Source organism: Salvia miltiorrhiza, chromosome 5 (genome assembly GCF_028751815.1).
Source record: "Salvia miltiorrhiza cultivar Shanhuang (shh) chromosome 5, IMPLAD_Smil_shh, whole genome shotgun sequence".
Taxonomy (NCBI): Eukaryota; Viridiplantae; Streptophyta; class Magnoliopsida; order Lamiales; family Lamiaceae; genus Salvia; species Salvia miltiorrhiza.
In genome coordinates this window covers 46,424,923-46,441,388 of record NC_080391.1, presented here as the reverse complement: position 1 = coordinate 46,441,388, position 16,466 = coordinate 46,424,923, and the positions used below count along the sequence as shown (strand labels likewise).

Sequence of the window (16,466 nt, the reverse complement as noted above, 5' to 3'; positions counted from 1 at the left end):
GTATTAATAAAATATATATTTATTAATTATAGCGGGTCAATTCGATTTTCGATGGGTTTGAATAGTCCATAGTCGAAACCGAATTGATAACATTTCGATTCTTAATTGTGGAATCGCCCCGAATTGATTTTTGTTGCCAGACCGATCGAATTGATACTGATCTATTCGGTTCAGCGATTTTGGTCGGATTCTGCTCACTCCTACTCATGGTTGAACTTGAGGTGCAGCTGGAACCCAAGCCTTTTATTTATTATTTATTTTTAATTAATTAAATATTACTCTAATTGAAATTAATGAATTTTAATGAGTATCGATAAATTAATTAATAATTATTTAATTAATATTTGAGGCAACCTGCAAGGCAATTTTGTCCAATACTACTCCATTCGCCCCACTAAGTATAACTACCTATTTTCAAGTACAATTATTAAGAAATAGAGTGATTAAAAGATAGAAGTAATGGAAAATGGTGGAGCCTATAATTTTTTGTGATAGAAAGTGTTTCTTTTTTTGGAATGTGTCATTATTAATTGGATATGCAGAAAACGAAAGTGAGCTATTATTAATAAGATGAAGAAGGTATTATTTGGTAAAATTATACTCGCTCCATCCACAAAAAACAGTCCTAAAAGGAGAAAGATACAAGTTTTAATGAAAATTGTTGAGTTTCTTATGAGTGGAGAAATGATTCCATTTAAAATATAGTCTTAATAAAAATAATTAATTATATTATGAATAGAGAAAATGACCAACCATTTATAGAAAGTTTTCAAATTTGAAAATTGACTAGTTTTTGTTGACGTCTCAAAATGACAAAAATATACTATTATTTTTTGTGGATAAAGTGACCATGAATTAATTTTAATTTTTTTTTTGATAAGTTAACAATTAAAACTTAAATTTAAAGATTAGATTACGGACAATGGACTCAAATCTATGACCTTTGATCTTAAACATTAATCAACTAAATCAAGACACGCATATTATTTCTAATTCTTTAATTATTGTAAGAGTCCATACACAGTTTTATTAAATTTTAAAAGTTCACACTCAAAATATACTTAGTGCTCGTTTGGTTTAAGTAGAGAAATGGAAAGGGAATGGAATCAAATAAATGAGTGTAACGGTAACAATAACCATTACTTTTATTGAGTGTTTGGTTTAGCAATGGAAATGAGTCATTATGAAGGGATTTCCTTTCTTTTGTTTCCCCTCTATTTTGAGGGGTAACAAATTGGGTGATTGTGTTACCCTCAAATAAGGGTAATGGTTAACTCATTACACAAACCAAACAACAAGTAATGGATTCAATTAATTGAATCCCTTTCCAACCTCTAAAAACACCCAACCAAACGTGGGCTTATTCTCGAAAAGCTCCAGATAATGTACTAGTATTATAGATTTAAAAAAACAAAACTCTAAATAAACTGCAACATCAAATTATTTCTGCAATAAATCTTGAAAGTCGACACTTCACGACTTTTGATACAAAAGATTATGGAAAATGAGTAAATAGAAAATGGTAAATGTCACTTTATGTCCCATCGTTTGGTCGAATTATCGATTATGTCCCAAATTTTCAATAATATCCAATCGGTACTTGTTTAGCCCTATTTTGTGATGAATTTGTGGGTGTTTACGTCTTATATTGACTTTTATTTTGGTCTCTTTCACTTAAGAGTTGAATGATTTGAGCTTTTGTGCTAATTTTGTTGTCTCAGGATTTTGTGCTCAAATTGATTGATATGTGGACAAAAATAAAGTCAGAATTTAGTTGATTGGTTTGAAGAAGAATCGAAGTTCGTCTCGATACGAGTTCGTAGGCGAAAACGGATCCAAAATCCGACTTGAAACGAGGGAGAACGGGCCAAAACAAAACCGCTGCGCATTGCAGTGGACGGCGGGCGCCGTGTGACGGCGGCCGCCGTGCCCAAACTGCGAAGGGGGCACACGGCGCCGCCGTGTCACGGCGCCGCCGCCTCTGTGCAGATCCGACAGCATCTTTTTTTAGTTTAAAACCCATCCCTAGGGTTTCTATTTAAAGGACTTTCGTCCCCAGCAGCCCATAGACGATTTCTCTTAGTTTTTCTTCAGTTTTAGGGGAGTTAGAAACATCAAGAACATCTTGGACTCATTGGATTGCTTAATTTTGTAAGAACTCCTTTGATTCTCTTTGTTTTATGAATCCTTTGGTTATTTGAGTTTTTGTTTCTTGTCTTTGATGAATATGATGATTGAGGATCATTGTTATTGATTCTATATTCTCTTGGTTATATGAATCCTTTGATTAATTGAGTTTTGTGTTTTATGCTTTTGATTAATGTGATGATTGAAGATTATTGTTGTTGATTCTAGATTCTCTTGGTTTTATGAATCCTTGGTATATTTGAATCTTTGTTTGTGTTTTGATGAATGTCATGATTGGAGATCATTGTTGTTGAGTTTAGATAATCTACGTGATTCGTAGTTCGTTGCTATTGCTTACGTTTTTCCCTTCTTGTTGGTGAATGTTTAGAGATTTCTTTTATGGTGATTTAGGTTTCATTGTACTTGAATCGGATGATTGATTTAGTTTTCATGCTTTTGGTTTAAATTGATTGAAGGTTATTAATATGATCGTTTGTTTAAAGCTTTAGGTTAAACCTTAGTAATCGGTTTAATGTTCAATCGCATGTCCTTAGTTCTTATATGTTTTCTACATTAGTTAATGTTTATTGTTTCTTTCTGTTTATGCCTTGGTGATTAGAGAGCGAGTTAGTGACAGACCCAATTACCCGATTAGAGTGTTTAGATTTCTTTTAAGTTTCTTGTGAGCAATACGATTAGAGCCCTGCTAAGTCTTCCTTGTGAGACGACTTGAGTCACCTTACCACCCTAGGACGACCTCGTATAAATTCGAGTCCATCCGTTAGGTGTTTTAGGATGAGTCAAATTTTGGCGCCGTTGCCGGGGAAGGCTTTAGGCATTTAATTGTGTTGCATTGTTTTCCGTGTTTATTTTTGTTTCTTTCTTTTGACTTGGTTATTTTCTCCCTCCGGTGCGTTTGATTTGGTTTGCTAGTGTTGTGTATGCAAGGTCGCCGTAGCTTGAAGAGAAAGCTAGTGCCTTACTTTGACAACATTCACCGACCTCGTGAGGTCCTTTTAAACCTGGAGGAGGAATTCGAGTCCAGTTCGAGGAACTTTGTGGAATCACAGTCCCAAGAGGGAGAACGTGACGAGAGAATCGCTTCCAATCCCATTCTGGAAGCCATCAAGGATACACCTCCTTTGCACTCGGAAGGAGAAGAAGAAGTTCGGCCTAATCCTGACCAAGAAAACATGGCAGAGCAGAACGTACAGTATATGGGGGATTTTTCCAGGCCTGTTATCGGGAACACTAGCACGTCTGCAATAGTGTTTCCCACGGCGGTCCGGAATTATAATCTGAAGCCCAACGACTCAAACTTGCTGCCGCTCTTTCATGGGATGCCCAGTGAGGACGCCTTGCAGTTCATCCGTGACTTCTGCTCTCAAGTGCAAACCTTCCCACTGTCGGGACTCACCGAGGATCAGTTGAGACTCAAGTGCTTACCTTATGCACTCAAGGACCGAGCTAGGACGTGGTTACTGTCCCTGCCGCCGAACTCCATCACCACATGGGGAGAGGCATGTGAGAAGTTCATGCTCAAGTACTATCCTAGCCACAAGACACAGGAGATTAGGAGCCAAATAATGAACTTCATGCAAGGAGCTGACGAGCCTTTCCACGAGGCTTGGGAGAGATTCCAAGAGCTCCTCCGCCAGTGCCCACAGCACCAGTTAGCATCCGTCATGTTGATGCAGTTTTTCTATGACGGATTGATTCAGACGGCACAATTTATGGTGGACAGTACAGCAGGGGGCAACATTGCCCGGAAGACACCTGATGAGCTCAAGGAGATTTTCAACACACTTGCAGCGAGTTCTCAACAAAAATCAGTTAGAGGAAGGAGGGTCGAAGCCAATGCCGTAGCCCCAAATAATGAGCTGCAGAAGCAAGTAGCAGAATTGATGAGGCAAGTTCAGCACCTCAAGATGAGCCAGGCAGAAGCCCCACCAGTTCACGCGCCACCAGCAGAAGGATGTGGAATATGTGGCGATTTTGGTCATGGAACCAACGCGTGCCATCGCATGGGGGGATTCACACCTGAAGGAGAAACAGAGGTCTATGCTGCTCAGAGCTATCCGGGGAGGCCTCAGTTTGAACAGAGGCCTATCTTTAATCAAGGGCAACAAAGCTCCAATTCGGGTTGGAGAGCTCAGCAGCAGAACTACACTCAAGCTTATCAGCAGCAGCAGCCCCCGCAGTATCAGCAGTATCAACAGTTCCCTATGCAACAAGGGAATTTTCAGCAGCAGCAGCAATACCAGAATGCCCCCCAACAGTTTCAGAAGCAAGCTCAATCGCAGAAGCCGTCTCTCGAGGACACCATGCAGTCCTTCATGGAGATGACCAAACAGAACATGGAGTCTCAGAGTGCTACCATCAAGCGCCTCGAGACTACAGTTGGGCAACTAACAGGAGCCCTAAATCAGCTGCAGCAAGAACAGCCGACCGGAAAGTTCCCGAACCAGGACAAACAGCCGCATCAAGCTCATGCCGTTGAGGTAGTCAAGGACAAGGCCCCAATAACCATGGGGAGATGGAGAAGCAAAACTGTGCAGGCAATCAAGGCTACCCAATGCCCCAATGAGCCACTGCCACCCGTCACTGTTGCACTAGACCAACCACCACCCAAGCAAGGAGATCCAGGTAGCTTTATTTTTGATATTAGCTTAGGTGGGGTTGAAAAGGTGTTTGGAATGCTTGATTTGGGCGCGGCAGTCAATTTGATGCCGTTTGATATTTTTGAGAAATTGGGTAATAAAAGGCTGAAATGCACGAATATGAAGATAGAGCTAGCTGACGGCTCTATTAGTAGCCCACGGGGCCTTGTTGAGGATGTTGAGGTGGTTGTTAGGGGGGATTAGTGTCTTGGTTGATTTTGTTGTCCTTGATGAGGGAAAAGGGATTAGAGGCGAGAATGGGCATCTCGTGCTACTTGGCCGACCCTTTATGGCTACCACCCATACTCGCATTGATGTGGGTACGGGAACTGTAAGTATGGCAGGGGCAGGTAGAGCTGTAACATTCTCAGCTTTTGATAAAAAACCTACTACCCCCAACTTCCTTAATTCAAATCTGCTCTTATGTTGAAACATTTGATGTTTTGGATGAGGACTGTATTGTGCAGGATTTTCTTGATAAGTTACAGGAGGAGGACGAGATTGTGGAGGAATTCCTTGCTAATTTGCAGGACGAGGCTGACATTGAGCAGGAATTTCTGGATAAGCTGCAAGAGGAAGATGATAAAGAGCAAGGCCTTCTGTGTGCCTTGTTATTGGAAGAAAAGCTTGATGAGGTTAGGTTACGCAATCTCGTTGGATGTGTGGATAGAGGGCCATCCAAGGATATGAGCATGGAGCACTTATGTGGAGGACCCACAGCTGCAATTCAAGAAGATGTGTTTACAAGGGCGCTAAGGCAGCTGGAGCTTCAATCGGATTTTGGTTAAGGGGGTTCTCTTAGTCGGGCTGGCGACTTAAAAACTAGCGCTGCATGGGAGGCAACCCATGTTTTCTTGCTTTTTCTTGTTTCGTTTTTCTTTCGTTTTGTTTGTGTTATGTTTTGTTGCTTCTGTTGTTGGTGCAGGTTGTTGCGTTGGAGATTGTCTGTTCTAGGGATGAGAGTTGGGCAGACATCGTGGGACACTACAGACTCACCACTGGATCGGTATTTAGGGAAGTTTCCTCTTTCACCCCTCTTTTTGTTTGCACTGAGGACAGTGCCAGATTTTAAGCGTGGGGTGTTTGTTGGTATTTGTAATTCCTGTGGGTGTTTTCTTGTTGTGTTCTTGGGCTTTCTTGTGTTGGGGCGAATGGTCCCCTTGTCTTGTTTTTTTTGCTCGTTCTTAAGTGCATCGCATGTTGATAGTGGTTCATTGGCGATTCTGGACTGTGTCTGTGTTGTTTGTTATCCTTGTCTTTCATGATTGATTTGTTCCCAATGAAGTGTAATTAGTTTAAGGTTTTGGTGAAGCACCCTGATGAGCAACTTTTGACGTGATTTGTCCGGTAGATGCTAGGGGGAGTGTTTTCAGTGCAAATTCCTAATATCATTCTCTGTGTTGAAGTGTTTGGTTGGTTGTTGAGTTTTTGATAGCTCTGGGTCTCTGCTCCCCTGATGGCTTCATTATGAGCATGAGAAACCACACGAGAACATTTTGGATCACCTTCAAAAGTTCAATCTCGTGATTTTCGGCTTATCTATTAAGAGCGAAAACAACTTGACCCAAAAAAAAAAAAAAAAAAAAAAAAAAAAAAAAGAGAAGTGAAATGCGAAAAAATGAAAAAAAAAATGTGAAAAAGGATGGAGATATGATTATAAAGGAAATTGCATTAGGAAATTCACCCCTAGCGGAGAATTGGGTCTGATCGGATCGAGTGGTATCATCTTGTTGTTGCATCTTAAACCTTAACTTTGAACACTTGATTGGGGACATTGATATCTTGAAAGACTTGGATTGGTTGGTGTTTTGCTTGGTGAGAAGAATCGCTTGTGGATTTTCTTTCGATGTTGTGATTGTTGCTTGAGGACAAGCAAGGATTTAAGTGTGGGGGGGTTGTTTAGCCCTATTTTGTGATGAATTTGTGGGTGTTTACGTCTTATATTGACTTTTATTTTGGTCTCTTTCACTTAAGAGTTGAATGATTTGAGCTTTTGTGCTAATTTTGTTGTCTCAGGATTTTGTGCTCAAATTGATTGATATGTGGACAAAAATAAAGTCAGAATTTAGTTGATTGGTTTGAAGAAGAATCGAAGTTCGTCTCGATACGAGTTCGTAGGCGAAAACGGATCCAAAATCCGACTTGAAACGAGGGAGAACGGGCCAAAACAAAACCGCTGCGCATTGCAGTGGACGGCGGGCGCCGTGTGACGGCGGCCGCCGTGCCCAAACTGCGAAGGGGGCACACGGCGCCGCCGTGTCACGGCGCCGCCGCCTCTGTGCAGATCCGACAGCATCTTTTTTTAGTTTAAAACCCATCCCTAGGGTTTCTATTTAAAGGACTTTCGTCCCCAGCAGCCCATAGACGATTTCTCTTAGTTTTTCTTCAGTTTTAGGGGAGTTAGAAACATCAAGAACATCTTGGACTCATTGGATTGCTTAATTTTGTAAGAACTCCTTTGATTCTCTTTGTTTTATGAATCCTTTGGTTATTTGAGTTTTTGTTTCTTGTCTTTGATGAATATGATGATTGAGGATCATTGTTATTGATTCTATATTCTCTTGGTTATATGAATCCTTTGATTAATTGAGTTTTGTGTTTTATGCTTTTGATTAATGTGATGATTGAAGATTATTGTTGTTGATTCTAGATTCTCTTGGTTTTATGAATCCTTGGTATATTTGAATCTTTGTTTGTGTTTTGATGAATGTCATGATTGGAGATCATTGTTGTTGAGTTTAGATAATCTACGTGATTCGTAGTTCGTTGCTATTGCTTACGTTTTTCCCTTCTTGTTGGTGAATGTTTAGAGATTTCTTTTATGGTGATTTAGGTTTCATTGTACTTGAATCGGATGATTGATTTAGTTTTCATGCTTTTGGTTTAAATTGATTGAAGGTTATTAATATGATCGTTTGTTTAAAGCTTTAGGTTAAACCTTAGTAATCGGTTTAATGTTCAATCGCATGTCCTTAGTTCTTATATGTTTTCTACATTAGTTAATGTTTATTGTTTCTTTCTGTTTATGCCTTGGTGATTAGAGAGCGAGTTAGTGACAGACCCAATTACCCGATTAGAGTGTTTAGATTTCTTTTAAGTTTCTTGTGAGCAATACGATTAGAGCCCTGCTAAGTCTTCCTTGTGAGACGACTTGAGTCACCTTACCACCCTAGGACGACCTCGTATAAATTCGAGTCCATCCGTTAGGTGTTTTAGGATGAGTCAGTACTCAATCTAACAATATTTTTTAATGGGAAAAGGTGCAGATTGGCCCCCAAAGTAGTAGCCCCTATAGCGTATAACCCCTCTTACTCACTGTGTGTGCAATTAAACCCCTGAACTCCAAGAAAAGGGTGTAAATTCGCCCCTCTGACTAACGGCTGTTAACGACGTTAGGTCAGAGGGGGGAATTTGCACCCTTTTCTCGGAGTTCAGGGGTTTAGTTGCACACACAGTGACTAAGGGGGGTTTTACGCTACAGGGGCTACTACTTCAAGGGTTAATCTGCACATTTTCCTTTCTTTTTTTAAAATTATCTCTCATCTATGTTTTCTCTCAAAAAGTCACGGACAAAAAAACAGGAAGCCCTCCTCCTCCAAAATCTGATCGCCGTCGCCGCTGATTAAAGCTCCGGCGAGGCTAGCCGAGGGTACCGCCCCTTTCCCTCTCTCCTGGGCCCTAAACCCCGGAGCTTTCTCGGCTGCACACGCTCAACGTTAATGACGAGCCCTAATTCCCCCCTTCGGTCCGAAATCATCGCCGCGATATCCGGCAAACCGGCCGCCTACCGCCAACGACACCCACCACATGCCCTCTATCTCAATCTGTGATAGATCGCGAGCCCTAGCTTTTCTCGATGATGAGTCGCCTCTTTCTCTCAAATACGACGAAATCGCCGCCACCGCTGCTAAAAGGCCGGCAAGCAGCCAATCCATGGCTCCAGTGCAGCCGCACCCGGCCGGAGAGCCGTCTCCTGCTCGATTCTCCTCTGAAGAGGACGAAGGATTGAACTGTTTGTGATGTTTGGCAAGGCGTCGGCGCCATCGCCAAATTTGACGCCTCTCACAATTTAACGATCATAACCTACTTATTTTCGCTATTCCTATATAATGTCGATTTGATGGATTAATCGTTTGTGTTGCTGATAAAAGATGATCCTACAACTTGTCGATTCAACCACCGTTAGCGGCGGTGTAGTGGCCGAGAGAGAAAGAGGGCTGAGTGAGAGAGATGAGAGTTAATTAAAAAAGGGAAAAGATGTAGATTAGCCCCTAAAGTAATAGCCCCTATAGCGTAAAACCCTCTTTAGTCACTGTGTGTGCAACTAAACCCCTGAACTCCGAGAAAATGGTGCAAATTCCCCCCTCTGACCTAACGTCGTTAACAGCCGTTAGTCAGAGGGGGGAATTTGCACCCTTTTCTCGGAGTTTAGGGGTTTAGTTGCACACACAGTGAGTAAGAGGGGTTATACGCTATAGGGGCCACTAATTCGGGGGCCAATTTGCACCTTTTCCCTTTTTTAATTGTGTCCCCTAAAAAATTTTCGGCGCCCGAAAGTTGACGTGGCACGCCAAAAACTGTGACATGAAAATATTAAAACAGTTGGATTTGCCAGCTATTATAATTTTTTTAAAAAAAGATATAATTATGTGGCACTAAAACAATACTAACGAGTCTGAGAAGAAAAATAACCCAAATCAACCCTCAAAATTGAAGAAGTTTGGAAAAATGGAAGATATTATACACATCAAGTAACAAAAAAAATATGCTTGCAGGAACCCCCAAAAATACAACACAAGATATCTTATAACAAATAAAGCTAATAATACAACACATAGATATCTATATATAATATAAAAGAGGATTCTTAACGTAAACTTTTTCCCACCAAAATTTCTCTCTCTTTATTTTTCTTCTTATAATTTTGATTCTCTTTTAAAATCATCAACTTTAATTTATAAAAAAATATTCAATATGGATGTTAAATTAAAGATAATGACGATATCTTTAATTTGATGTAAAAATTATAAAAAATAAATTTAAAACCAATAAGTTATTATAGTTTAAAGTCACCAAATTATTTTTTTCTATGTCCTCTCTCTTCTCTCCTCTATCATCTCCTCTCTCATTTCTCATTTTTTAAAATTCACGGTTCTTTCATTCCTTTTTCCATATTTTTTTATTTTATTTTTTATGTTTTTACTATATATCAGTATTTTTTATATTTTACTATTTATATTTTTATTATATCAGTTTAATGCAATTACAATGATGAAACTTATATTTGTTCATTTTAGAAATCTTTAGCTTAAAAATATTTTTTTAAAGGTCAACTTTATATTAATATAAATTTGTAGATAAATAACTAATATATAGTATATCTTAAAAATCGAATTTTTAAGCTTCAAAATTACTCATTGGAAAATCAGTAATTAGAGAACCATTATCGATTTTCTTTAAAAATAAAAAATAAAAGTAAATTGAAGAGTTTAATTTTTTAGTAGCACATTTATTTAAATTTACTGAAATTGTATACATTTTATTTTGGAAAATGAACGACACATTTCTCATGTTAAACCCTTTATTTTTTCACTTTCCAATTGAAAAAAAAAATGTATACATTGTAACTTTATTTTAAAATTTGAGCATAAACAAAATGACCTCATAAATATGATTTAAATATGCATTCGAAAACTATATTAAACTATAGTTATATTATATGTAAATAAATAGTTTTGTACATCTTAGAATATTATATGATCCATAACGATACTCATTATCATCTATACTTGCTTTTGATATTTCATAATTTATTTATTTATAAATTTATACACATTATCAATTAAATCAATTAATTGCTATTTCAATAATTGAAAATTCTAATGTTTTCATATTGATATTTTTATTGAGATTATATTGTGAATAATTTATTTTTTATTGAGATCATTCATGTTTATATTTACTTATATATATATATATATATATATTATGTTTAATATTTTTATTTATTTATTTAAATTATCGTTCAATTTTGATGATGGTCGTGCATCGCACGAGCGGGCACATACTAGTTCACATAAAAAAACACCGAATGAAACGGCTTGTGGAAAAATACAACACGGAGATAATGCTATACAAGAAAACAACAATTAAAATAAAAAATAAAAAAACAAGAAAAACGAAAAATTAGGTTTCGAAATCATCGCACGATTGGAACAGAGGAAGGGTACTTGAGAGGAGAGGCCACTGCATCGAACGCGTATTTCGTGGCGGCGACGAGCTTGGAGAGGCGGCCAGCGTAGATGCCCTTGCCCGACGAAGAGTTCTTCACTTTTCCCAAACTTCTGAATTTTTTAGTGCTGATTTGGGTTTTTTTCCTTCACACTCGTTAGTATTGTTTTAGTGCCACATAATTATATATATATATTTTAAAGTTTATTATAGCTGGCAAATTCAGCTGTTTTAATATTTCCACGTCACAGTTTTCAGCGCGCCAGGGGCCGAAATTTTTTTAGGGGACACAATTGAAAAAATGTTTTTAGGTTGAGTACCGATTGGATATTATTGAAAAGTTGGGACATAATCGATAATTCGACCAAACGATGGGACATAAAGTGACATTTACCCAATAGAAAATATAAAAGATTCTGTACATTCGGATGCACGACTCATCATTCTAATTAAGATTCATCAATCTTTAATTAAAGTTTATTAATCACCCATCAGAGTTTATTAATCACAATTACTCTCTCTGTCCCGCGAAGCTTGAGCAATTATTTTTAGTACGAAGTTTAAAAAATTGGTATTTTATGTGTTAAGTCTAATAGATGAAAAAGTGAAAAAGTGAAAAGGTGAATAATAGAAAAACTTTTGCCATATAAAAAAAGTGCTCAAGCTTCGCTGGACAACTCAAAAATGAATACTACTCAAACTTCACGGGATGGAGGGAGTAGAATTCAATTAGGGCCTAAACAACGCACCAAAACTCAAGCAAGGACAGATAACTAAATGCTTCAAGACACATGATCTGAATGAAGCATATACTTTGCTAAAATCCCTACTTAAAATGTAGGAGAGCTAGCAAAGATCTGTCGCTGCTGAGGACGAGTCGAGCTTGTGTGAGATCGTTTCATGGGCTGAAGGGCGCGAAGACAACAACTGAATTATGGCCTCCAAAGCCAAATGAATTAGATATGGCTGCAATACAATACAAATAAATCAGACACCAAACCATAAGAAGCTGCTGCATCATTTAGTAGTATTGCACAATGGTTTCTACTTGAAATATTATGATTTAAAGAGTTGGATTTGGCGGAGAAGGAAGACACACCAACATTTACTTGATGCTGCTTCTTTACATTCGGGACAGTGTCGATGGTGACATTAGGCTCCAAGTCCTACACATATACAACACTTAGAATTAGGAGATGATCATAGAGATAATTACTAGTTGCAGAAAAGCTTACATATTGATTGATTGTGGGGTGTAACCATCCTGTGTTGATTGCTTTGATCGTAGCTATCGCTTCCAATCCACCAGCAGCGCCAAGTCCATGTCCGATCATTGACTAAACCAAGCACGTTGAAAAATCATCACATATATTGGGGCAATAACTTAGTCTAGCTAGATGGGATTATTAACTAATTGACCTTGGTGCCATTCATCTTCAACTCAGAGGTGTTCTTGAAGACTTTCTTGATAGCATTCACCTCAGCCAGATCTCCAGCAGGCGTTGATGTCGCATGAGCATTCACATAGTTAACCTGTCATCACTTGCAAATTTCAAAATCTTGATTCATACACCAAAATTCAGTTTGATTTTCTATCACAGATAAATAAAATAAATGGGGAACCTCTTCAGGAGCCACTCCAGCATCTTGCAAGCCCTTGACTATGCAAGAGGAAACACCAAACCCGTCGGGGCGTGGATCTGTCATGTGGTGAGCATCACAGGTAGCTGCACCTCCCAAATACTCGGCATAAACCTTGGCTCCTCTTTTCATGGCGTGCTCCATACTTTCCATTATCTGAAATCACATTAGTTTAATAAACTGAATATTTGAAGCTACAAATGCTGCAACTTAGTAAAAGATGTAATAAATAACATACCAACACACCAGCACCTTCTCCCATGACAAAACCATCGCGGTTTCTATCCCATGGCCTTGACGCTCTCTGTGGTTCGTCGTTTCTCTGAGACAAGGCTCTGCAAGCTATGAAACCTCCGATTCCAATTGGAATGATTGAAGCATCTGTTCCTCCAGCCACCATGATATCTGCATCGCCTCGTCTAATGTGGTTTGCAGCAGCAATGAAGCAGTGATTAGAAGTAGCACAAGCTGTTGCAATGGAGTAATTAGGCCCCATGAAGCCGGTGTTTATAGCCAGCAATGCAGACCCCATGTTTGATATGGAATAAGGAATGAAAAATGGAGTTATCTTTTTATGCCCCTTTAGAACTAAGGCTTCGACTCCATTACTGAAAGACGTGAAGCCCCCCATTGCTGATCCCACCAACACTCCCATTCTTGTCTTGTCCATCTGCAACACAGAAACGAAATTGCTTTACGTGTTTGTTTCTGAATTGAATTATCAATAACTTCAGATTCAAATGGTTCAATTCTCACAGTATCCACAACTTGTTTCCCTAGGGTGGCATCATCAAGAGCCCTTTTCCCAGCAACCAAGCAATATCTCCAGCAATCATCAAGACGGCGGTCATTCTTCCCATCAATATATCCCTTGGAAGAGAAGTCGCGAATCTGGCCAGCGAACCTAACAGAGTAATCCGAAGCATCAAATCTGTCAATGGGAGTGATGCCACTCACTCCATCCAGCAGATTGCTGTAGTAAGTATCAATGTCACTTCCAAAAACCGAAACAAGGCCCATTCCAGTGATCACAATCCTTTTCTTGGGATCCGTTTCTCTCTTCGGAGAGGAAACAGTTGGAGAAGCCACTGCCTTGATCTTCCCACATTTTGCTGCTCAAAACAGACCATCACTTGGTCAACATACCCACTTAAAAAGGTATTCAATTTCTTCATTAGAAAAGCCACAAGAATGATTAACAATCGATCTATTTCCAAGAGGTACAAATAAACAGGACTACATTAGTTATTAAGCAACTGAAACAATAAGAAGATGATCGAAATTCTGCAGTAGCCATTGTTAAAGAAGTTATTTGAAAGTATGATCAAAGATATTAATATGACACATCATAAAAGTAACTCAGCTAAAGGTTAGAATCTAACACTGAATAAGCTAACAACAGTAAGCAAATAACCACAGAATCAAAGACATTCGTATGCACCTGAAGTTGCAACGAACCCCTTAATATCTAAACTAGCCAAGCCGAGCTGCGTGGCCTCGAGTAATTTGAGGCCATTATACTGAAACAATGAAGTCCCACTGTTTCTTGATTCTCTACTCCTGCTGAAGATGAGAGTAGAAGAAGATGTGCAAGACATTTTTCCCACCCGAAAAATGGCGAGACCATCTTGTTTCTTAAATAAGAAGAGGAAAGAAAAGGGGATATAGTGTGGAAGGAGTTAACAATGAGAGTTTTGTTTGGTCTTTGTTGGGATTCTTAGCTATGTTGGGCAATCCGCCTACTGCTTCTAACAGCTATCATTGTTGTCTATGCTTTCTTCATTGCAATGCAAGAAATGCAAGAAACTAACTGATTGGACTTTTTGGAGCTATAAGAGGAGACGCGAGGCAAAATCTTCAACACTGCCTAACCTATTCATAGCTTAAAAATAAAAGAATATGAAATCATCCAATTTTGCTCAAACCAACCGACCCTTATATGGAGTAGTAATTAATAATGCAAACAACGACACCAAACAACCGCAGGTTTTTACCATCTTCATCTTCTAGTTGAACATGAAAAAATGAAGAACGGAAGAGAAAAATAATCGAGCTGGGAATAGAGAAAAACATACTATAGGACTGCGTTTCCAAATGACAATAATTTTAAATCCTCCAAAATTAACACATACTACTGTATTACGCAAATGACAATACATAATCTTAAATTATGTACAAAGGTGGTAGTTGTTTTTGGACTTTTCTAATTTGATAGCAGGATCTTTTCTACTCCCTTGACCCTTCGTCCCTTTAGTTTTAACTTATTTCTTTTTTGGTAATTTTTTTTTACTATAATAAATATGACCAGTACATTTTTGTATTATAATCATATTCATTTAAATAATCATGTTAAACACAATTAGGTGAAGTAAAATGGGGCAGCAGACAGCCATTTAATTAAAATCATTTATTTCCAAGGATCTATTGGTGTGCACAGGATATGATGGATATCCCTGTTATATTTAGGCAGTTGCCTCTAATACACTTCGATCATCAATGTAATTTACTCTCTTTCTTTTTAAATTGTTTCATTGATAATGACTTATTCTAAAAAAAATATTCTCTCATAAAAAAATTATAGGCTTTATCATTTTTTGTCACTTTTATTCTTTAATTATTATTTTTCTTAAGAATCGTTTCGAACAACAATGAGCCATCATTAATATGGGATGAAGGGAGTATAAATTTTCTTTTTCATCGAAAATTTAATTACACTACTACTTGTTTGTCCCGTGTCTATGAGTTTTATTTCTTATTGGCTAAAAAGTTTTTGGGCCTAGCTATTTCTCGATTGCTTGCTCATATGAGCAGGGACATATTTAAAATCTCATGTGTTGCATACAACATAATATTTCAATAATGACATATTTTTTATAAATAATGATATTTATAGATATTATTATATAAAATTATAATATATTATAGTTGGATAATTATTATTGCGCATCATAGAAATAAAGACATATCACTAAATTTAGTGACACTTGAAGGTATAAGTCGTAACATGCACGACTGTAATTATTGTTGTGAATCTTGTGATATGTGAAAGCTTAACTATTTTGTATGACAATATATTTCATAATTAGTTCTTTGAGAAATTTAATTTTATTAATAATTAAATTAATAATATTATTTGTACGTACATGTGTGAATTTGTATGTGTGCGTGACTGACACACATAGAAAAAGAGAGAGAGAGTGTAAGCAAAAATATATATATTTTTTTATTAAAACCTAAGAAATTATTGAAAGCATAGGAAAGCAGACTAAGGGTTGAGCCTCATTAAAACCTCTTTAGGGTGGGAAAAACCCCAAAGAGAAAAAGAGTACCCGTCTAAAACAGAAACACAGAAAAACCACGAGGAACAGAGCTAGGTTGGGATAACTTCTAGAGCTCCGGTTGAACCATTACCCTAAAGAAACTTCAGCTCTGATAACCCGAAAAGAAGACAAAACAACCAAAACCAAGCAACAAAAAATAAAACGCAAAAAATAGAACGACTCAACGTCGAACAGGCTAGACCGCGAGGTCATTATGCTCACGGAGCAACCAATGGAGCCTGACCACCCGGATCCCAACTTCGAGCCGAAAGCTGAAAAGGAACCCAGGAGACGCTCCATCCCAAACACCATGATCCCAATCAACGCAACCAAAAGGAAAGCTAGAAGCCAAGCTTTCGAAACTCACGTCTATCGCCAAACATCCGCAGCGCGGCTCAACAAAGTCGTCCGCAGCAAGCCTCTCGTATCCTCGCATCTAGGACGAAGATCAGCAGGCCGCAAGCCTGACGCTATTGTCGCCAGCCAA

The 16,466-nt window shown here is 38.2% G+C and overlaps 1 protein-coding gene across 2 annotated transcripts; it reads right to left on the bottom strand.

Annotated features, from left to right (window-relative positions):
- Positions 1-11,393: 11,393 nt before the first annotated feature.
- LOC131024549 (3-oxoacyl-[acyl-carrier-protein] synthase I, chloroplastic-like) lies at positions 11,394-14,626 on the bottom strand. Of its 2 annotated transcripts, XM_057954064.1 has the most exons (8): positions 14,101-14,565; positions 13,416-13,771; positions 12,898-13,329; positions 12,642-12,815; positions 12,438-12,551; positions 12,254-12,355; positions 12,118-12,184; positions 11,394-11,984 (listed from the first exon to the last, which is right to left on the bottom strand). In XM_057954064.1, exons 1-8 carry the CDS (start codon positions 14,255-14,257, stop codon positions 11,917-11,919), a joined length of 1,470 nt encoding a protein of 489 aa, XP_057810047.1. In that variant the 5' UTR covers positions 14,258-14,565; the 3' UTR covers positions 11,394-11,916. The 2 variants fall into 2 exon arrangements, with proteins under 2 accessions (XP_057810047.1, XP_057810046.1); XM_057954063.1 differs by having other exon boundaries at positions 11,394-12,184; positions 14,101-14,626.
- Between the last annotated feature and the right edge of the window lie 1,840 nt (positions 14,627-16,466).

What these genes read in the sequence shown, in the direction of transcription:
- LOC131024549 (XM_057954063.1), bottom strand. Translation starts at nt 14,257, where the DNA reads ATGTCTTGCACATCTTCTTCTACTCTCATCTTCAGCAGGAGTAGAGAA. An exon ending in GGAAACAAGTTGTGGATACT is followed by an intron (nt 13,330 to 13,415) that starts GTGAGAATTGAA and finishes TCTGTGTTGCAG; the next exon opens with ATGGACAAGACAAGAATGGG. An exon ending in GAGAAGGTGCTGGTGTGTTG is followed by an intron (nt 12,816 to 12,897) that starts GTATGTTATTTA and finishes ATGTGATTTCAG; the next exon opens with ATAATGGAAAGTATGGAGCA.